The sequence below is a fragment of the Xyrauchen texanus genome, chromosome 27, assembly GCF_025860055.1.
Source record: "Xyrauchen texanus isolate HMW12.3.18 chromosome 27, RBS_HiC_50CHRs, whole genome shotgun sequence".
NCBI classification, from domain to species: Eukaryota; Metazoa; Chordata; class Actinopteri; order Cypriniformes; family Catostomidae; genus Xyrauchen; species Xyrauchen texanus.
This window is the reverse complement of record NC_068302.1, coordinates 568638-592462: the sequence shown is the minus strand read 5'-3', so window position 1 is coordinate 592462 and position 23825 is coordinate 568638. Positions and strand designations below refer to the sequence as shown.

Genomic DNA, 23825 nt, shown 5'->3' with positions numbered 1-23825 from the left:
AGAGCTGGCCACTTGACTAAACCGAGCAATCGGTGGAGAAGGGCCTTGTAAGAGAGGAGACCAAGAACCTGATGGTCACTCTGGTTGAGCTCCAGAGATCAAGTGTGGAGATGGGATTAACCTGCAGAAGGTCAATCATCCACAGGTCTGGGCTTTATGGCAGAGTGTCCAGACGGAAGCCTCTCCTCAGTGCAAGACACACAAAAAAGCACATAAAAGACTCTCAGACTGTGAGAAACAAGTTTCTCTGGTCTGATGAAACAAAGATTGAACTGTTTGGCGACAATTCCAAGCGTCATGTCTGGAGGAACCAGGCACCACTCGTTACCTGCACAATACCATCCCAATAGCGAAGCATGGTGGTGGTAGTATCATGCTGTATGGGTGTTTTTCAGCGGCAGGGAACATCGGGCATATTTGAGGAGAAGCACACAAACGTTTAACTTGCGTGCAGCGCAGCCAGTTGTTGCACTCAGGTTATAAAGTAACCTATAATTAGATTTATATTCATGCCTTTATTTAATTCATTCTTTACATTTGTTTGCCATTTCTTTTCCTCTATAATGGGACAACAATTCGTCAAGACTGAAAATGACCGTAAATGCTCTAGTAAATTGGCCCCTCAAAATGAAAGAACATATAATAATTTAAAACAGTTTGTGTGATTTATTCTTAGTGAATTCCTCCCAGCATATTGTGATACTCACGTGCCGGTTTGATCCACCGTTAAGGAGCGAACAGCACCCCGATGACACAACATCTTCACGAGTGGCTGTTTCTGATTGGGCGACCAGAGACTGACAGTTCCGTTTGGGTGACCCAAGTGAATTATTGCATTATGGGGATTCTGTGCCATCACATCCAGCCGTCCTGTTTTTGTGCAGATGGCAGCGATCTCTTTACCCACCGACACATCCAGATATTGCAAGAACCCAGTAGAACTCTGAAAAGTGAAGATGGACTGTTAATAGTGGAAAAACTGTCAAGAGGCTGGGATACATTAGGCAGAGATCAGAGTTAGAAACATCCAGAAAATTTGTGCCACTAAACGGACAAAATATCTTGGCCAAAAATGTGAATAGAACAAGTCAAATCCGGTTTATACGTCTGCTTCAAACAGTGTACAATCATTTAAAAAATGAAGGCATTCTCTCAATAAATGAGTATTTTGGCTGTGTGTTACATTAATGAAGTAAACTTGCTGTAAAATATACAGGAATATGAATGTATGTTATCTCCATTAATACTCTCTTTCCTGCCAAACAAAAGTGTTGATGATGATGAAGCAAAATAACAGTTATTCAGTAAAACAGAACTGGCTGCAATGTGAAGGCATTAAAGGTGCAGAACATCACACATAAAACTACCTGACAGATATCAGTCAAATGGTGTGGAGCGGCCACAGTCTGATAATGGTTGTCTACTACATGAATGAGTGAAGACCAAAATCTCCAAAACTTCTCGTGTCAAGATTGCGCTTAAACATTTGAACCCAGCAATACAAATGTTGCTAATATTGCAGTAATTTTGCTTCTGAAGGTTAAATCTCATTTTCAGGCTGATCCAGCTCATGTTCAAGTAAACCGAGGTGATTGGCTCTTTGGATTACAGTCACTGTATTCAGGGTAAGGATTTCTCCCATTCATACAGTCAGGTCCATAAATATTGGGACATCGACACAATTCTAATCTTTTTGGCTCTATACACCACCATAATGGATTTGAAATGAAACGAACAAGATGTGTTTTAACTGCAGACTTTCAGCTTTAATTTGAGGGTATTTACATCCAAATCAGGTGAACGGTGTAGGAATTACAACAGTTTGTATATGTGCCTCCCACTTTTTAAGGGACCAAAAGTAATGGGACAATTGGCAGCTCAGCAGTTCCATGGCCAGGTGTGTGTTATTCCCTCATTATCTCTTTTACAAGGAGCAGACAAAAGGTCCAGAGTTCATTTCAAGTGTGCTATTTGCATTTGGAACCTGTTGCTGTCAACTCTCAATATGAGATCCAAAGAGCTGTCACTATCAGTGAAGCAAGCCATCATTAGGCTGAAAAATCAAAACAAACCCATCAGAGAGATAGCAAAAACATGTGTCAAAGTCAACAATCAAGAGAAGACTTCACCAGAGTGAATACAGAGGGTTCACCACAAGATGTAAACCATTGGTGAGCCTCAAAAACAGGAAGGCCAGATTAGAGTTTGCCAAACAACATCTAAAAAAGCCTTCACAGTTCTGGAACAACATCCTATGGACAGATGAGACAAAGATCAACTTGTACCAGAGTGATGGGAAGAGAAGAGTATGGAGAAGGAAAGGAACTGCTCATGATCAAAAGCATACCACCTCATCAGTAAAGCATGGTGGTGGTAGTGTCATGGCGTGGGCATGTATGGCTGCCAATGGAACTGGTTCTCTTGTATTTATTGATGATGTGACTGCTGACAAAAGCAGCAGGATGAATTCTGAAGTGTTTCGGGCAATATTATCTGCTCATATTCACCCAAATGCTTCAGAACTCATTGGACGGCGCTTCACAGTACAGATGGACAATGACCCGAAGCATACTGCGAAAGCAACCAAAGAGTTTTTTTAAGGGAAAGAAGTGGAATGTTATGCAATGGCCAAGTCAATCACCTGACCTGAATCCGATTGAGCATGCATTTCACTTGCTGAAGACAAAACTGAAGGGAAAATGCCCCAAGAACAAGCAGGAACTGAAGACAGTTGCAGTAGAGGCCTGGCAGAGCATCACCAGGGATGAAACCCAGCGTCTGGTGATGTCTATGTGTTCCAGACTTCAGGCTGTAAAGTATTAAAAAGTGAAAGTTTGATTTATGATTGGTAATCTGTCCCATTATTTTTGGTCCCTTAAAAAGTGGGAGGCACATATACAAACTGTTGTAATTCCTACACCGTTCACCTGATTTGGATGTAAATACCCTCAAATTAAAGCTGAAAGTCTGCAGTTAAAGCACATCTTGTTCGTTTCATTTAAAATCCATTGTGGTGGTGTATAGAGCCAAAAAGATTAGAATTGTGTCACTGTCCCAATATTTATGGACCTGACTGTATGTATTTGGGTGATTCATCTCATCATTATACTGTCTCTGTGGAAATGTAGGAACAACGGCAGAAAATACTTTCAACACCTAAAGTAATGCTGTACATTTTACCAGAAGTAATACTTCATTTATGTTGACTCACCGCTGTAGCGAGCAGGAAGTGATATGGCAGAAACTGCATTCTCAAGACATCATTGAACTTCTTGACACAGTGGAGCTCCACACCTTTAGAGTCATAGATGTGCAGCCACTTCTTCTGTGCCACAGCGAACATCGCCTCTGTGTGGAGCCACCTAGTGGAAGATCATATGATGTAGTTCATTCCATGAAAAATCGAAATCGATTCACAGCCTAAATTGTGTATTATTATTGTTTTAGTTTTTTAATTAGATTTCATTTGTATTTATGTTTCTTGTTTTAACTGAACACATTTACAGCAATGATTTAACTTACCACTTTGTTTTGGATAATAAATGATTAGGTTTTTTTTATTTCACTTTAGTAAAAAGTGTCACAGCTTACCCAACTAGAACAATAAGAGTAGCACTGCAGTCTGTTATGACTCCATTCTCACTCACTTGATGTCGTTCACCGTTTCCATGACATTCATCTCACATATGAGGCTTTTAGACTGCCACTCTACGCAGGCCACATGACCTCTCTTTCCACCCAACAGCAGGTGCCTGTAACACACACAAACACTCCAGTGTTCAAATGCACCTGCAGATATTCTTGTCATGGAAAATATTCAGAGTTCACAGTAATACAAATTACACAGACCGTCCAGTTCTGCTGTAGTCGAGTCTGTACGGTCCAAACTGAGAGAGATTCAGGTTGAAGTACTGTGAGGAGAGACAGAACACATCAGAATTGGAGAGAGAAAGTAGCTTTTCTGATTGGCTAATCAAGAAGCATTATTAAAATATTCATACAGATATTGTGTCAGTGGAAAGGGAACAGGGATTTAAGGATTCTAGATCTAATTCCACTTAAGGACTTCTGAGAAAGCGCCAAATAATTGATTCTTACTGTATTATACCATCTGCTACATTTAGTTTAGACTGAAGAGTTTGAGAATGGTGGAGGAACATAGACGTTCAAGAACTGCTAATGTAACCAAATGTCATAAAAAATATTTTTTAATAAAACTGGTAATGAATAAGCACCAGTTCTTGATTCCTGACACATATACTTTTTCATTATAGTGAATTTCACTCATTTACAGAAACCTTCAATTAGAAATGTTTAAAACCTTTGATCCAGATGTGATGTCAACAGCATCAGCGATGTCCTCTTGAGAGATCGTACACGTGTCTTCATCCTCATCTCCCTCCAGGAAGCTGATGACAGACAGACAGCTATGAGCTCTTGCGTGTGTGTGTGTGTGTGTGTGTGTGTACTGCCATTTATTAAAGGAGATGCATGTTAAAGCAATAGTTCACCCAAATACAATTACTATTTTATAATTTATTCACTCTCATCTCGTTCAAAAACAATGACTTTCTCTCTCTTTAGTGGACCGTAAAGTCTTACAAAATATCAAAGCTGCTCTTTTCCATACAAAGAATTTGAGAGCTGGGACTATTGAGCTCTAAAAATACTATACTACAGCACTCTTGTTGTGAGAACTTGAATGGTACAAGTCTTCAGACAGCAACCAGTGGTTTAATCAATGTCTTCTGAAGCAATCTAGTTGGTTTTGGTTGAGAACAGACCAAAATATAACTCCTTACTCTTGACAGCAGTCTCCTTGGGGATCATGATTTCAAGCCCCATTACAGTTCCTATAGTGCCATCTAGTGCTCATCACATGTCATGATATAGGAAATGTAATGGAGCTTAAAATCATGATCATGCCTAGAGAATATACAGAGAAAGAAGAGTTATATTTCAGTATGTTCTCATCCAAAACCAACTGGATCATTTCAGAAAACCACTGGAGTCTTATGGATTACTTTTATGCTGTCTTTATGTGCCTTTTGGAGCTTCAAAGTTCTGGTCACCATTCACTTGCATTGAATGAACCTACAGAGCTGAAATATTCATCTAAAAATCTTTATTTGTGTTCAGCAGAAGAAAGTAAGTCACATCTGGGATGGCATGAGGGTGAGTAAATGATGAGAGAACTTTTTGGATGAACTGTCCCTATAAACCCTGTATACACACACAGCGACTTTATTGTGTTAGGTGTTCCTACTGCCATCACTCTTATGTTATTGGTGGACTGCACATCTGGCCATATCTTTTGAAAATATGTTCACAGATGAGATATATTGCCAGTAAAACTATGATATCATTCTGATGTGACAAGGAATTAGTTTTTGGTCACTAAAAATGAACATTTTACAGTGGAGAGTGTTTTTATATGAACTGCAGCAGTGCTCAACATCATTAACTAGATGGAGGATTTATCAATGTATGAATGAAACTCTCAGACTGACGACAGTTTCTTTCCCACGCATGACTTTTATTATATTCATGTATATGATAACAGACACTTTGTTACTGGAAGCTGCTGGATGTGTGTGTACGGGGCTTTATTGTTCAGATGAGAGCTAAAGTTGAGGGGAAGATTTTCAGCTAATAAATAATGATGTCCCTTTCAGAGCTTGACAGACCCTGGTTACTCTATGTGTTCATTACATGGAAAAGAGCAGCAAGGAAATTCTTCGAAACTTCATTTGGGTTTGGAATGACTCGAGGGTGAGTAAATGATATTTCATTTTTGGTGAACTACCCTTTTAAACATGATTCTGAAGGTATGTAGAGAGGGTGGCATTGACAGAAGTGTGATCTACATTACCCAGCATCCTCTGGGAGTAAGAGGTCGTATCTTGCAGCTTGTTTCTGAGCGAGTTCAGACACAGTTTCTGACCACACGATGGTCTCCTTCAGCCTCCGCTTGCTCCCTTCAGGCTGATACAAAACACAAAAGGACACACAATAAGAATTCACAAGATGTTTCATGGTTATTTGGATGAATTTCACAAAAGCAGTCATATTTCACTTCCAAATCAAAAGAAAGTTATATTGTGTATAAAGATAATGAAGCATGTACTGCTTTTAACTAATAACTATTAATATTCAATAATATTATTGTGTCCAGACAGGATGATTTTAATCACTGTATAAGAGTAATAACAAAACAAATATCCAGACACATTACAGTAATTACAAATGCTTAACTGACATAAAAAATAATGTCAAAATGAAAAATATCTTATTGATCTTAAAAAATAAAATAAAATGCTAACGCAACCCTTTTTTCCCCAGCACTTTTCATTTTTTAATCATTTTAATATTTTTTACATTTTGTATTTCTTTTATGAATTTTTATTCTTAATTGGTTTAAAATGTATTTATTTTTATGCATCTTGCATTTTCTTTATAATTTGTATGTAAAGGATTTGAATTGCCATGGTGTAAGAAATGTGCTATAGAAATAAATATATATCTAGGTGCTCAAATGGCATAATATTTTTGCATAATATAAAATACATTATATTATGGCATCTTAATATTGTATACAGAATTATTATATTTAGAAATTCCTTCCTTGCCTTTTTTTTTAGTTGTATGATTGTTTTAAAATAACATTTTTCATGCCTGGGTATTTCAGTGAGTATTGCCGCTGACTATCACACCTGGAGTCCTGAGTTTGAATCAAAGGCATGCTGAGTGACTCCAGTCAGGTCTCCTTAGCAACCGAATTGGCCCAGTTGCTAGGGAGGGTAGAGTCACATGGGGTAACCTCCTTGTGGTCGTGATTAGTGGTTCTTTTCCCTCTTGAGTGATTGGCCAAATTACAAATCAAATAACTGAAATAATTTAGAAAAATGATATGGAACCATTATGCAGTCAAGACCTGGAAGTACTTCTTAGCTGTGCATTTTACTGAACAATAACTGCACACCTTAGAACTTGTCAACCAATCAGAATCAAGCATTCAACAGACCATTGGTATAAATAGAAACATGTTTGGGCAAAGATTTAAGTATAACGTGTCCCTGTATGTACAATTGTGACTCACCACATGATATTTCTCTCCTCTCTGGAACTTTTGCAGTTGTTCCTGTGGTATTGGGGCCTCACCAGGGAAAGGGTCCTTTTTCTAAACACATGAAATCATACAATGGTAAGATGTGCAAAAGTAGTTTTCAGCCACAGTAAAAGATAAATCAGGACAAACTTTTGCATGATGCTGCATCCCACACAACAGATGTCATTATACAGTCCATCACGTTAAGTCAGTGATTATTAAACCACAAAGGCAGCAATTAAATGAGATAAATATAAGGTTTGCATGTGCTGCTCACTTCACATGTGAAGCTGGTGTTGTGACGACTTATTCATAGCAGATGACAGTGAGCAGAGCACTTATTATAGTGTGAGGAACATACAGACTACATATTTATTTAATTAAATATAAGCTAATAATAATAAAAACTCAATAGCAATTATATTACATTTAAGCAATAGCTTACATCTGTAATGCTGTTTATTTTTTACACTTTATTTGAGGAAAATATCTCCAATGTTGAACGTAGGATTGAGCTGTGACGTTCTGTATAAATCACTTCATTTAATAAGAATAATACAATATTATGTTGAAAATTAATTGTTCTATATTATTTTGATCAAACAAGTTTTTGATGTTAAAATGAAAATAAATTGTTGACATGGAATTCAGAAATAATTAAACGGCTATCGTATCAGTACTCGTAATAATTAAAAAAAACTTTTATCAGGACATAAGAAACGTTATGGACTAGTAATCTACGGATGTCATGATTTCAGCAAAAACATTTTCCAATCTCTGACAAACACATGAACAAAAGACTGATTTCAAGCCATCAATAAGATTCTACTGAACTGCTCTCATACAGTTCATTTGGGGAACAAGAAACCCTCACCCCTGATAGGAACTGTCCACCATTCTTCCTTTTTAATGGCCTTATCTTTCCTCTTGACTTAGTCCCATGGAGCACTGCATTCTCGTGGTTCGGCCTGGCTTTACTCTGTTCTTCTTCAAGACGCTTTTGATCTGTACCTTCTGTTTTTTCCCAGTAACGCTTTGGAGGCTGAGTGGGGAAAAGACAAACACATTCATACACGTCTTTTTCTATCAGGAAAAAAATATCTTCTTTGGATATAAATACAGCAGATGACCATGACCACATTTGTCACAGATCTTTTTTTTTTTTTTTTTAAACAGTTCACCTTGACAGGAAACATTGTAATAGTCTTTAGTCAACATGCCTGTACCAGAAGTCATAGATCATATTTATTGTTATATTATTTTATAATAAAAAGGCTTGATAAGTAGCAAACAAAAATAGAACCACTGTATTACAATGTTTTTTGTTGTTGTTGACATTAACACCATGGTTATGGTTATGGTTAAAGTACCTTTGGATTGTCAAGTAAATACCATGGTATTACAATCTCCATGTCATGACAGAACCGTAACAGTACTGCTTAAACTTTATTTTAACACAAGGAATATATCTATCTATCTATCTATATATATATATATATATATAAAATGTACTTTATTTAGACATGATGAAAATATATATTAACTATATTTATTTAAAAATAATTAATATATATATATATATATATATATATATATATATATATATATACTAAACGTATTTTATATGAACCTCATTAACAACTTAAAAAGTATATATATTAACATTCTGAAATAAAGATATACGGCGTATCAGCCAGCGAGGATCATTCCCCCCCCCCTAAACAACATCTAGTCTTCTGTCGATGCTAGTCTCCAATAACCACAAACATTTTCCTATTCACTATGCAAAAACAAAAACTATTTCACACAAGAATTTGGGTGAATGTACAAACCTTTTTCTTGGACTTTTTCTCCACGTGTGTACTCAACGCCTCCTCCGTGTGCGCCGCCATCTTTGTTATGACTGGTTGTAGTTTTCTCCAGGGATCATCTTCTTCTTCTTCTTCTTCTTCTTGTTCTTCCTGCTTCAGGAGCATTGCCGCCACCTACTGAGCAAATGACCATATTTCTTTATGGGTGATGCGTCTGAATTAAATCTTGTAGGATTGTGTCCAAGGTTCAGAGGGTTACTTTTGAAATGTATTCCACTAAAGATTACAGAATGCATGCTGTAATTTGTAACGTATTCCGTTAGATTACTCACGGTCAGTAATGTATTCTAAATACTTTGGATTTCTTCTTCAGCACTGGTAGATTTTTTTTCATTTGTTTTGACTATAAAAACTCTGCCATACAGTAAGACAAAATATACATCATTTAATTAATAATACATTCTCTGGAAAACCCAAATATCTTATGCAGTGTTGTTTCTAAAACAAGATTAACGAAATTGATCTTGTTTTAAAGATTTTTTAGATATTTTACAGGATAACAATACAAAAATTAACATCAAGAATAGGATTTTTGCCCTAATATCAAAGGTCTTACTAGGAAAAAGAAATTATGATCCAACGAGAATTTTCTTGATAGAAAAATATGATTGTGTCTGGCAACATGTGCATGTAAAATGGCTAGAAATAACATTTTAGCTTAGCGTTAATCTGACGATTTACACAAGGTTTATTTCTATTTCTTCTGCTCCAAACTTCCTTCAAACATACTTCTCTCTCTGCTCGTATGAATGTAACACATCATAAGAAAATGTTTCACCGCTGTTCAAATGCACTTTGGATCGCATCATTTCTATGTATAAATGTTTTCCATCTGAAAGTACTAAATATTAAATGAAACAAATGATAATAAAATCTAATCTCTTCAGTAATCAAAATACTTTTTGAATGTAACTGTATTCTAATGACCAATTATTTAAATTGTAACTGTAGTGGAATACATATTTTGTATTTTAAATACGTAATCCCTTTACATGTATTCCGTTACTCTCCAACACTGGATGTGTCATACTCCACCCAAATCTCGGGACCAATCAGAACACAGACTTCAACTAGTATCCACACTGAGCTCATGCTTATTCTTAAAACTACTAAAACACAAGCTGCAATGCATATTATACTTACTACATATAAAAAAACACATGATATACAGTTTCAGAGACACCACATACATCACATAAACTATTTTCGTGCAAGTCCATAAGTGCTAACATTGATTTCAATCCTGTATGTCCTAATCTTAATCTAGATAATAACACTTCTTCTCTTCTGTTTCCTCCCTGACAGTTTACCCTCCCTACAGACTGTAGTATAACACCACCTTCCTGTATTACTATTTTCCCATCTTATTTTTCATTTGTTTATTAACTTCTTTATTATTACTGATTTTGCCTTTCTTTCCCATAGGTACTTTGATATCCACCTCCCTTTTATCTGGTGCTTTTTTTTTTACTAGTTTGCCAGCAAACTCATTCCCAAATTCCCCAATATGAGCTGGGACCCAACAAAAATACACCATGATACCAACCTCTTTCAATCTGTGTAATGATGAATATATTTCCATTAATAATTCTTCTCTATCTGATCTTGCGTGTAGTACTTAATATGGCCGAAGAAGTTTACGAACATATTACCACCTCAGCCCCCTCGTGTCAAATATAAGTGTCTTTAATTAAATAACTTATTAAAAAAAATTTAATAAGTGTCTTATTAAATCGTTCCACCAGTCCATCCGTCTGAGGATGGTAGACGCTAGTGCGAATCGACTTAATGCCCAAGAGTTCGTAAAGTTTGCGAAGTGTTCGTGACATAAAAGTAGTGCCTTGGGCGGTGAGGATTTCTTTCGGAATCCCCACCCGGGAGATTATTTTGAAGAGTGCCCCTGCAACACTACGTGCTGAGATGTTGCTCAAAGGCACTGCTTCCGGATATCGCGTTGCGTAATCCATCAGGACTGACACAAAGCGATGTCCGCGTGCCGTCCGTTCTAATGGCCCGACGAGGTCCATTCCAATTCTTTCGAAGGGAACCTCGATCAATGGAAGGGGGCGCAAAGGCGCTTTTGGTGTGTCCGGTGGGTTTACGAGCTGACATTCGCGGCACGCCGCACACCATCTGCGGACGTCGCTGCCAATGCCCGGCCAATAGAAACGGGCTATTAGACGGAGAATTGTCTTTCTTTCCCCTAGGTGACCGGCCATAGGATTATAGTGAGCCATAGGATTATAGTGAGGGTTTCATCCTGCGACTGCTCCAAGGGGAAGTCCCCCTCCGGGAATTCCCTGAGAGAAGGGGCGACAACCTCGCCCCTTCCCTCGTCATTCGGAGCAGCTGAGGATGGCCCCGGCTCCGCCTCCCCCGCCAAAGCATCGCACATCACACATCTCTTCACTTCCCTGCAGGACCCATCCGCACAAATTCCCTCCAATAAATTTCTAAAATTCGGCCAATCAGTTCCCAAAATTAGCGGATGGGTGAGGCGGGAACTAACCGCTGCCTCCACATTATGGTTTTCTCCCCGGAATTTGATCGCCAAAGTCACCCTGGGATACTTGTGAACATCCCCATGCACACACCTCACCCTCACCCGTTTAGCTGAGCCCAAAGCCCCGGGTTGAACCAAGCGTTGGTGGATGGTGGTCTGGTTACAGCTGGTATCCAACAATGCTTGGTATGTACCCCCCTGGATCCTTACCGGAATACGGTACGCTCCAGCCCGATCGGGGGCAGCCTGCGGGACATCGGAGACCCGCACCACCATCCCTATTTCCATCAGCGGACACTGATCCCAGAAGTGGTCCGGGTCTCCGCACCTCCAGCAGACCGGCCCAGGCGCCACGGCCGCACCCGTGCTGGCGGGCGCCCCCACCTGAGGAGGAGAGCGGCTGAAGGATGGGGAAGGGGTAGGCGGGTTCTCCCACGGCCGGGAAGTTGGTCTCATGAATCCTCCGCGCCTGCGGGGGGCAGGAACGGACCCTGGGGAGAGAGCAGAGTGAGAGGGAAGAGGAGAGGGGAGAAAAACAGGGGAAGACACAGGGGAAGGGGAGAAAGAGAGAGAGGGCTCATCCGCCCTTGGAATCGCCGCCATGTGGTCCTCCGCGAGTCGTACGGCTTCATCCAGCGACGCCGGGCGGTGGCACTGGACCCACTCCGCCGTTCTCCGGGGCAAGCGCTGGACAAACTGCTCCAGTACCACCTGATCGACGAGCTCCTCGACGTCGCGGTCCCCCGCAAGCAGCCACCTCCGACAGGCATCACAGAGCCGCTGGGCGAACGCAAACAGGCGGTCAGACTTATCCAGTTTCAAGGCCCGGAAGAGCTGGCGACTTTCTTCCGGGCTCCGACCAACCCGTTGCAGGATGGCTCTCCTCAAGTCGGTATAAGCCAGGAGGCTTGTTGCCGGAAGTTGTTGTGCCGCGAGCTGTGCTTCCCCGGACAAGAGAGGGACGAGGCGGGCTGCCCACTGGTCGCTGGCCAACCCCAAATTTCCGCCGTGCGCTCAAAGAGGTCCAGGAACGCCTCCGGATCATCTGCCGGCCCCATCTTCTTTAGCGCGGGTGGGGGCAGTGTGGCGCGGGTGTCCGGGGTCGCGGCTGTGTCTGAAGCGGCCTCCTGGCTGAGGAGGCTCTGGATAGCAAGCCGGTCCTCTGCTTGAGCCCGCATTATCTCAAAGAACCGACGATCCTGGTCCTGTCGGAGCTCAAGCAGAGACTGTTGGTGGCTCTGATGGAGGGTAGCGAGGGACTGGAGGACTTCCGCCAGCTGGGAGGACTCTATGGGGCGACTCTGTTCCATAATTTGCCGAAAATTTTTCCAGCTAATTTTCCCGGGTTTCGGCACCAGTGTGAAGCTTTCCACTAAGGAAGACACGGGAACCAGCGTCGGCTTCAAGGTAAGATTCTTTTAATTACACTTTCTGTTTGATACACAGTCGTACAATACGTTATTTTTGTTGCCACTCTGGGTGTAGGCACTCTGTCCCGAGGCTCTGTGGCTGCTGCTCTTTTATGCCGCTCTCCTCATGCTTGCTGCAATTAGACACAGGTGTTAGACATAATTTAGCTCAGGTGTAAGCGCCCTTATCGCTTTTCTCTCCCGGACGGGCGCTTGACCACGCCCCCGCTGCCACACAGCCATAGGCTACTAACGCTATTTTGAAGATACCGCCACCTTCGGGTCTGCGCGCCCAGTCTGAGCCCGATGCATAGAGGTCCGCTATGCTTTCCCGGGTACCGCGAGCGCGAGGCTGGACCGGAAAACCCCGTCCCCCCTCACGGCTACTTGATTGGTTCCACGGGCATGTGCGCCGCTCACAGCCACGCCCCCCCGGTTCCTTTCTTCCCGGACGTGCATGACGAGTTGGAGTAAGCCGCAAAGGGCACCTTTTACTGCCTGAAATGGCTTCCTCACTCCTCCGCTCTCACTACCCTTGACGGTGGAGTGGTCCCAGGCCGCTTCCGCCCTGCATGCCACGGCCCCTCCTGCAACCAACACAAGGCCAAGGCACTTCAAACTTGCACTTGGGTAGTCCTGTTCTTGATGTGCTGCAGGAACTGCGCTCAATGACCGATCACGCCCCCCAAAGGTCAGAAGCGCCGGCACTCGAATGGGCGATGGCCACCCCTGTGGTCCAGAAACACAATCTATGGACTGGACCTGGTTGGAATACGGGCGCTTTCTCGAACGCCCCCGTCTCCCAGCTCCATCCATTCGGCGGCACCGTTGACGACTCCGCCCAGCAGTCCTCAGCGGTGAAGAAGCAGACGGAGGCCATTTCACACATCCTGCCCCGCCGCAAACCTTCCGCCATGGGCCATGCCCCGTCTGCTCGCCAAGGGCGTCCTCCTGTGGCTTAAAAAAAAAAAAAAATTCTGCTCCGCCTCAACCAAGAGTGGGCCCAGCTCTCAGCCCCAGCGTCGAGCACCCCGCAGGAAACACACGCCCCCCGTCTCACGGACCCTTCGAGGACCCGGAAGGCTCCCAAGCACTCCTGAGATAGACGACCCAGAGATCGAGACGTTTGCTCCGGAGTTGGTAAACAGACCACTCCGTCCCCGGAGGAGGGCCGGGAAGAGAAATTCAGTTAAAGGTATTTTTTGCAAGTTTTTCAAAAATAGAGCAATTTCCTCTTTCTGCCCATCGCATCTTCACGAAAGTCGCAGAGGCAGCCCTTGCCCTGCTCCGAGAAGCCGGCATTCGCATACTCAATTGGCTCATTCTGGCCCACTCCTGAGAGTTACTATGTGCTCACAGAGACCAGGTGTTCAGGCACCTCAGCCGTTTGGGGCTTCAGGTCAACTGGGAAAAGAGCAAGCTCGCCCTGGTTCAGAGCATCTCTTTTCTCGGCATGGAGTTAGACTCAGTCTCAGTGTCAACCCACCTCGCCAACGAGCATGCGCAGTCAGTGCTAAAATGCCTCGCCGCCTTCAGGCCGGGCACTGCGGTCCCTTTAAAACCCTTCCAGAAGCTCCTGGGGCATATGACATCCTCCGTGCCGGTCACGCCGCTGGGGTTGATACATATGAGACTGCTTCAGCACTGGCCCCAGACTAGAGTCACGAGACAAGCATGGCGCCGCGACACGCACCGTGTGATCATCACCCCCGCCTGCCGCCAAACTTCAAAACACTGGACAGACCTCTGCTTTCTGCTGACAGGAGTCCCCTTGCAGCAGGTGTCCCAATGCATCCTGGTCACGACTGATGCCTCCAAATTGAGTCCGGGCGTTGTGTGCAACAGGCACGCTGGCACATAAATTGCCTAGAGTTGTTGACTGTTTTCTTTGCCCTGCAGAAGTTTTTCCCGTTAGTTTGAGACAAACAAGGATGAGGAACAAGTCACACAAGTGGCTCCCTATTGGCCCACCCGGGCCTGGTTCTCAGACCTCGTACTCCTCGTGACAGCCCCTTCCTGGCGAATTCCCCTGAGTAAAGACCTTCTTTCTCAGGTACGGGGCATGCTCTGTCATCCGCACCCAAACCTCAGGAACCTCCACATCTGGCCCCTGGATGGGATGTGGAAGATCTAGCTGGTCTACCACCTGCCGTCGTAGACACGATCAGCCAAGCCAGAGCCCCCTCTACCAGGCAACTTTACACCCTGAAGTGACGCTTGTTCGCGAATTGGTGTTCTTCCCGGGCTGAAGACCCACAGAGGTGCGCAGTTAGGTCAGTGCTCCTATTCCTGCAGGAGAGGTTGGTGGGGAGGCTGTCCCCATCCACCTTGAAGGTGTATGTTGCTGCTATCGCACCCCACCACGACGCAGTAGATGGCAAGTCTCTGGGTAAGCACGACTTAATCATCAGGTTCCTAAGAGGCGCCCGGAGGTTAAATCCCTCCCGGCCAAGCCTGTTCCCCTCCTGGGATCTCTCAATGGTCCTCCCCCCTTCGAGCTGCTAAAATCAGTTGGACTCAGGGCCCTCTCTCTAAAAACGGCCCTGCTGATCACGCTTACCTCCATCAAGAGGGTCTGGGTTCGACAGACACCCATGTGATCCTAAGACCGCGACTGGGCTATGTGCCCAAGGTTCCTACCATGCCATTCAGAGACCAGGTGGTGAACCTGCAAGCGCTGCCCCGGGAGAAGGCAGACCCAGCCCCTTCGTTTCTGTGTCCAGTACGTGCTTTGTGTACCTACTTGGACCGCATGCAGAGCTTTAGTCGTTCTGAGCTCATGTGACCTGAGGGGCCCATGTGATGTATTTCGACCATTTACCTCCCCGTTCCTGGGCAGGTGTGGTCTCCGCAGGGTCTTTTCCCCCTGAAAGAATAGGAAACTGGGTAAGACCCCCTTCCCACGATGCGTGTAAGGGCCCCAGCCACTTTGGCTCTATGCGAGAAACATAGAGATAAAAGAGGCTAGGCTCGGCCCGTTCCCAGATTGCAAGCGTCGCCTTGTTCCCCTGCTTAGGGTAACCAAAAGGGTTCCGACGTCTTTTATGGACACTGGGGAAGGGTACGTGCAGTCTGACACATCTGGTCGCCTTTGCACGTAAATATACCTGCCCGCTCTTGTGTCAGCAATACACCTACATGGCTCAGTGCATGGCGTGATTTGAATTGGACCTAGGTCTAGGTTATGTAACCTCTGTTCCCTGATGGAGGGAACGAGACGTTGTGTCCTGCCGGCCACGTCGCTGAGCCGAGCCACTGTAGTACCATTCCGTCTCAGAAAATTCCTGAATGAACTCGACGTATTTGCCCGCTTTTATACCCGTATGTCCGGGGCGGGGTATGCAAATACTGTCTGCCTAATTCCCTTTGGCCTTTTTTCATAGATCAGAGGCATATTCGCTTCTTCGACACAACGTCTCGTTCCCTCCATCAGGGAAAGGAGGTTACATCCGTAACCTAGACTTTTCCCAACCTTTTTTCTTCCATGGCACACTTTTTATGACTAACAAATTCTACGGCACACCTCTATCCCACACATAGGCTAACCATCATCAATATTTTTCCTTTTTAAGAACTTTTTTTTCTGTCCATCTTAGAAGCGCGTTTTCTTGTAATATTTGAAATTCGGCAAAAAAGAAATGCTAAAGCTTGCATTAGACTTTCTAAGGGTCGTAAAAATTCAGTCATAATCTATCACCCGTCATTTTAATTATCATATTTTAATAATACATTTAATAGCTTTTATTTACGTTCACATTTTCATTTTTAATAATGAATTTACAGGACGAGCATACAGCAGATTATAATTTTTTTTATTTATGAAGAGAACAGATGAACAACAGAGACACAAAGCAGATGAATGTTTCAACAGAGGCCACTAAAACACGACATATGAACAACGCAATATTACAAAAAACAATTACGATTAAAATATGAACAAAACACGTGAAAAACGAACTGAACAGAACTCAATCGACAACTCAAACCTTCTCCTGGTCCGCATTGACTTAAACTCGCCTGTGCATAATCAAACGTATGAAGGGAGACTGATGCTGAGGTGATTGTCATTAGATTTTGCTTCTTTGTCTAGGACAGACGACTTCTCATGGCAGTTTTAATTTGGTTCTGGAAGCTGAACCCAGCGTCAAGCGCCGCATTGCCCTCCACATGACAAGAGTTGCAGAAAGTGTCACAGAGGGGCGATTTTACCAGTTTGCATGCGGTGTGCACAATAAACATTGAAAACATGTATTTGGAAGAGAGGGAAAAAAAAGCTTGCAGTTGCTTTGATAGCAGAAATTAATAAAAGGACTTGTTTATGTTTACAAGCGTTTTCTTGGGGAATTTAAATGAGTTCAATAACTGGGGTCTCTGATATTCATAAACGATAAGGTCATATTTAATTAAAAGACATTATGGGACATTCAATGTCTCTTCACAAATTTGGACAGTTTTTAAATATTTCTTGTTGCTTAGTACTATCAAAGACATTATTGGTGAAACAGAAACATGTGTGAAAAACACTTCACTTCATAGACTTCAATGTATTCTGCAGTGCTGATTCGAGTCATGTGATGATCCTGTACATGTATAAATATCACTCACTTCATAGACTTCAATGTATTCTTCAGTGCTGACACGAGTCATGTGATGACCTTTACACATAATCATCACTCACTTCATAGACATCAATATATTCTGCAGCGCTGACATGAGTCATGTGATGATCCTTTACATTTATGCATTTGGCAGACGCTTTTATCCAAAGCGACTTACAGAGCTCTTATTACAGGGACAATCCCCCCGGAGCAAACTGGAGTTAACTGCCTTGCTCAAGGACACAATGGTGGTGGCTGTGGGGCTCGAACCAGCATCCTTCTGATTCAGATTACCAGTTATGGTGCTTAGACCACTACACCACCACTCCACACCTTTACACATATAAACATCACTCACGCGAGTCATGTGATGACCCTTAACACGTATAAATATCACTCACTTCACAGACTTCAATGCATTCTGCAGTGCTGACACGAGTCATGTGATGACCCTTTACCCGTATAATTATCACTCACTTCACAGACTTCAATGCATTCTGCAGCGCTCACGCGAGTCATGTGATGAACCTTTTCACGTGTAAATATCACTCACTTAATTGACTTCAATGTATTCTGCAGCACTGACGCGAGTCATGTGATGACCCTTTACACGTATAAATATCACTCACTTCATAGACTTCAGTGTATTCTGCAGCACTGACGCAAGTCACGTGATGACCCTTTACACCCTATAGCAATAGCCATAGCAATGCTGCATATCAACCAAAAACAAAACAAATAAAGCGGAACTGGCCTTAATCTGGGTCACAGTTCGTTTTAAATCTGGCCCACATTCCGTTTCCTCATCTGGCCCAAATGCTGCATGGAATTATGGGACTTTAATGGTCTTGTCATGTTTACCCATTCTAAGCCACAAGCAGGTCACAGCATGGCCACATGTCAACCAAGAATGAACCAAATAAACCAAACCTGGCCCTAATGTGGGCCACAGTTGATATTTATTCTAACCATGAATTTTCCCACATTCCTCAAGTTCAGACTTTGAAAATGCACTCCTGTTTGCCAGATCTGGTCCACAAGCAGGTCATTGAACAGCTGCATGTCAGCCAGGAATGAAGCAAATAAACCATAACTGTACCATATCTGAGCCACAACATGTATATATATACATTAAATATATAGCTCGGCCATCGCCAAGGTTATCAAGGTCCGCAGTGGCTGTTCAACCAATCTGCCAGCCACTGAAAAATATGCAAAGATTGGAAAAACAAAAACAAAAAACAAGCACTTCTCTGTGGCCACCTACAATGCTAGAACGCTGAACGATACCATCAGCACCGAAACAGGCGAACCCATCACGCACAAAATCGATCGTATTATAGCCAACTGCGAGAAATACGACATCGACATTGTAGCAATCCAAGAGCACTGGCATAAAACATCCGATACGATGGGCTATAGTCAACATAAACAACGCAGCAACTGGACTCTGGCACACTCAGACTCATCATCCATCTGCCATGGAGTAGCCATTTTGTACAACAGCAAGATTGCTCAGTTAACCACCTCAATCACAGTCAAATAGGAGCGCATAATAATCGCACATATCAAGGGCAATCCAAAAGTATGCATAGTCTCAGCGTACGCCCCAAAAGAGACAGCCGAAGAATGTGAGAAAGACGAGTTTTACAATGACCTAACTGAGCTAACCGAGTCGATTCCACCACACACAATCACCATTCTTGCAGGAGACTTTAATGCACGAATTGGTAATGACAGTCATACAACAAACCAAGAGTTGTAGGCAGTCACTGCTATCATACAACAACCAACAATAATGGGACACGAATGATTCGCATGTGTGAAATGGCAAGTCTTCGACCAGCCAACTCTTGGTTCCCGAACCGACCGACAAGGCTGCGCACCTACAGAAGCCCAAAAGGCGAATATTACCAACTCGACCACATTTTGTTCAACAAAAAGTGGTGGACTTCTGTAAAGAACTGTCGTACATATAACACTTGCAGCATCGGATCAGACCACAAGATTGTGAGTGCCAAATTCAAGCTTGCGCTAAGATCTAGCAAAACACCACCTAATGCTAGATACACTTTCATGTATGAGAAATTGAAAATCCCAAAATTCAAATACGAATTCAACATGAATGTGAAAAAACGATTTGAAATCCTCTTTGATGAAGCGGCAGTCCAAGAACCACAAGACGAAATTCAAGAGAGAGCAAACGCACTGAATGCTGCACTCGTAGGTGCAAACGAAACAGTTCTCGGAAAACGGCCGAAATCTAAACAACTGAGCTGGGTCAGTAACACCACACTCCAGCTCATCACCAAAGAAGGAGATCTGAAAGCGAAATTTAAGCTAACTCAAAAAACGCCAGACAAAGAGGCGTGGCGAAATGCACAGGCACAAGTCTCATGAGCTTATGAAGCAGACAATGATGTCTATATCAATGCCAAGCTCGACGCACTAGAACTAGCGAACAAACATCACAAGTACCGCAAAGTCTGGAAGCTAGTTAATGACATCACTGAAAAACCAAAAGCCACTTCCTCCAACAAGGTTCGAATGCTCGATGGCAGTACACCCAGCTCCAAGACCGAACTCCTAAGCGAATGGTCAAAATACTTGAAAGTATTGAAAGCCTGAAAGTTAACCATGAAACAACAACCGACACCCCGGGCATACCATTAGGTGACATAACTCAAGAGCAAGTCGACAATGCAATTCAGACGAAATAAAGCACCAGGCCCAGACTATGCAATGACAGCTGAGGTGCTAAAAGACGGAGGCGACTTTGTGGTAAGCCAACTACACATCATCTGTCAGTTGGTATACAGGCATCTTACGGCACCAAAACAATGGACATCAAGTCTGATTAACCCAATTCCAAAGAAAGGAAACTCACAACTTATGACCAACTTTTGAGGAATCAACTTGATGTCAATAGCAGCCAAAGTCTTCAATCGAGTGTTACTCAACCGCATACGAGACCCAATCGACAAACTACTCTGAAACAACCAAGCAGGCTTCAGAACAGGTCGCAGTTGTGCTCAACAAATCCACATTCTTCGCAGAATCATGGAGGGAGCAAAAGCACAAGACATCCCAATGTACATCACATTTATTGACTTCAAGAAAGCCTTTGACTCGATCGACCGAGAAATTATGTTTGCCATCTTGCGTCACTATGGAATACCAGCAGAAATTGTAGGTGCAATCAGAGTCATGTACAATCAATCGACAAGTCAAGTGTACGTTGGAGGTGAGCTGTCAGAACCTTTCATCATCACAACAGGAGTCCTACAAGGAGACGTTCTAGCACCGTTCCTCTTTATAATAGTCAAAGATTATGTCTCCAAACAATCCACAGGTGATTTTGCTTACCTAACACACAAAGAAATATCTCTACCAAAAAGTCAACGACCCCAACGATCTTGCACAAAGAAAACAGAAATGCCTAAATGGAAGCTGAACGATCTTTCATTTCAACTCGGGCACAACAACAACGCTCTATCAACAAGCAAAACGCTGCCGCGGTGGGGCTTGAGATAAATGTAGAAAAGACCGTCCAAATTCAACTGAACGACAAATCCCAAACTCAAACACAACTCGTCATCGATGGAAACAATATTTCGATTGTCGATGACTTCAAGTATTTGGGGTCTTATATTGTATCAACCTGGGTTGCCTTTACCAAACTCAAAACCATCCTGAGATCACCCAGACCGAAAGTGAAGTTTAAGCTGCGGCTTTTCAATGCAGCTTGCATATCTGTGCTGCTTTATGGATGCGAGTCTTGGGCGCTCACTGAGGCACTGGAGCACAAACGCGACATCTTCACCAGAAAGAAGATCATGCTGGGCATCAATCAAGCTGAAGCTCATATGACTAATCAAGAACTTTACAAGAAAACTGGCCAAATTCCAATCAGTTCAACTATTAGATTGAGACAGCTGCAGTTTATTGGACACTGTCTACGAATGAACGAGTGTGAACCGGCGAAAATCTATGCCCTTTACAAGTCGGAAGTAACATCAACCCCACGTGGTAGACAGCACTTTTCATATCGAGAAAATGTGCACAAAGATCTTAAACACTTAGGCTTGGAATTGGAAAAAGAACATCTAATGCAAGAGGTCACCAGATTGGCAGAGGATAAAAAGTTGTGGAAGAGTATTGTCGTGCCTAACAAGCCCGCCCGATGATGATGATGATATAGTAATCTCAGCCTTAAACAAAATCAGGTAGGTGTGAGTACTGTCTGCTTGTGTGTGTGTGTGTGTGTGTGTGCCATTAAAACTCTGGTGACTCAGTGACTGAATATCAGTGACACTGTAAGTAAATTCTGCAACAACAATATTCAACATACAGTAAAGAGAAATTCCCTGCCTAAATGTTCAAATAAGTTACATACTATCCAAAAACATTTCTGAAATAATTGCATCATCATTTATTAATATTGACAATTAAAAAGCCATATACATAACTGGGAAGCAATCCAACTATGCCAAAAATATCTGTATAGAAAACATTATAGAAACTCACAGTTCTAAATAAAAGAACATGTGTCCATTAGCTGTGAATTAGGGTTAAGTTAGCTCACCCAAAATCAAAACTATTCTGTCAATGCAGAAGTGAATTCTACAGCAACCGTGGCAACAGGAACCATCCGAACATATACAGTAGGATTTATTGATCTCCTTGACTGGGCCCATTAGAGTCATGGTAATCCTGCAGGCCTTTAAGAATACACAAATGAATGAACTCTGTTGACTCAGTAACAGAACACCAAATTCAGAACATGACAATGTTTTAGAAAAAAAAAGCAAACTTACAAAACTCTAAAAAAAAATATCATTTCAGGAAACAAAATAAACCCAAATCAGAAAAGGTAGGGACTATACTTTTGTTATTGGTCAGACTTTCCTTTTTTAAAACAATGGCAGTTCCTGTGTCAAGCCTCTCACAAACCTTTAACAGGAATTATGGTCAAAGCTATGTTGACAAAGATTTAAATAATAAGGGAATAATTTGGTCAAAGGGCATTTGTTATCGCTATGACTTAAAATCATGTGACTGCCCTTGTTTAAAATGTTCCCTTATTATTTCAATCTCTGGAACCATTTCAATCTCTTCTGCCATACCTTTTAAATCCTGTTCACAGTTTGTGTGAGGTTTGCCACAGGAAGTAATGCTATACTTTAAATAAAATAAATAAATGCTGACTAATAACAAAAAGAATTATGTAATCTGACATAAATACACACTGCTGTGTGAAAACTGCATAAAGTGATATGTGATTGTGACGGCGGAGGGCGGGGCCAGGTCGTGATGCTACACACCCGGCCCCTCAGAGAGGGATAAAGGCCGACTGGAGACTGCAGTGGGACAGAGAGAGAGATTTACGGGCATCTGTCTGACACCTTTGTGTGTTTGTTTTTTTTTGCTTAAGTTTCATTATTAATAAATATTAAATATTTGTTAAATATTAAATAAATATTATTTATATTGTCAAGCCGGTTCTCGCCTCCTCCTTTCCGTTTACACTGATGTATTGCAGTTGAAACTTACAGATCACTGTGCATTTTTTTTTTTTTATCATATATGTTTAAATATTTGTTGCAATACTTGTGATTTTTTTTTTTTACTCTGTAAATATATTAGTCTCAATTTCTAAGAACTTGTAGATATGATTTCAGAACCTGAACAATTTCACAGATGTTGACATAAGATTTTACTCTAATATTTAACATCTACAACAACAATAGTAGTAGAATGACACTTTAATACTTACAACCTTTTTCGCTGTTTCTTTGGATTGTCATCCTCAACTTCTTCCTCTGCTGTTTGAAGATCAGTGTGGGTTTTCCACTTGAAGAAGTTTTAGACGAGTGGTTTTGTAGTTTGGTGTAAAAATGAGAAATATCATTAGATTATGATTTTTCAAACCAGCGAATCCAAAGGTAAATATCACATATGCATACCAGCTATGTAAAATTTGAACACAAAATGCATCCCATGTGCCCAGGCTGCTCCTCATTTTGCAAGGCCTTTACCATTTCATCAGATTTGTAGTGAGCTGGCCATTGACAAACTTCACCTACAACCCACAATGCTGTAACAACTTCAACATCTTCGGTTCCCAGAAACTCAACAATGTGAAACATGGCCTAGAACAGAAAGAGGCACAAAGTTACTAGCTTTAAGAGCATGAATAGTTTTTGCTCTTTTTTTTACTATAAAAATTTGTACATAATTTTTATGATAACCCTACGTGCTTTAAAAGATGAACGATGGCTTATGTGCATATAAAATTCCTCATTAACACATATTCCAAACCCAAGATATTAGTAG

At 42.2% G+C, this 23825-nt stretch overlaps 1 protein-coding gene across 1 annotated transcript in view; it reads right to left on the bottom strand.

Moving 5' to 3' along the window:
* Positions 1-23378, bottom strand: part of wdr46 (WD repeat domain 46) — a 43854-nt gene extending 20476 nt beyond the window's left edge. Inside the window, exons 1-10 of the mRNA XM_052093731.1 lie at positions 23269-23378; positions 8941-9093; positions 7983-8150; positions 7100-7180; positions 5873-5985; positions 4322-4409; positions 3850-3911; positions 3648-3752; positions 3212-3362; positions 708-943 (exon numbers count right to left, since the gene is read on the bottom strand). Of these exons, the coding sequence (XP_051949691.1) occupies positions 708-943; positions 3212-3362; positions 3648-3752; positions 3850-3911; positions 4322-4409; positions 5873-5985; positions 7100-7180; positions 7983-8150; positions 8941-9084 (1148 nt within the window). The 5' untranslated portion in view covers positions 9085-9093; positions 23269-23378. The remainder of the gene's footprint in view (positions 1-707; positions 944-3211; positions 3363-3647; positions 3753-3849; positions 3912-4321; positions 4410-5872; positions 5986-7099; positions 7181-7982; positions 8151-8940; positions 9094-23268) is intronic.
* Positions 23379-23825: the final 447 nt, after the last annotated feature.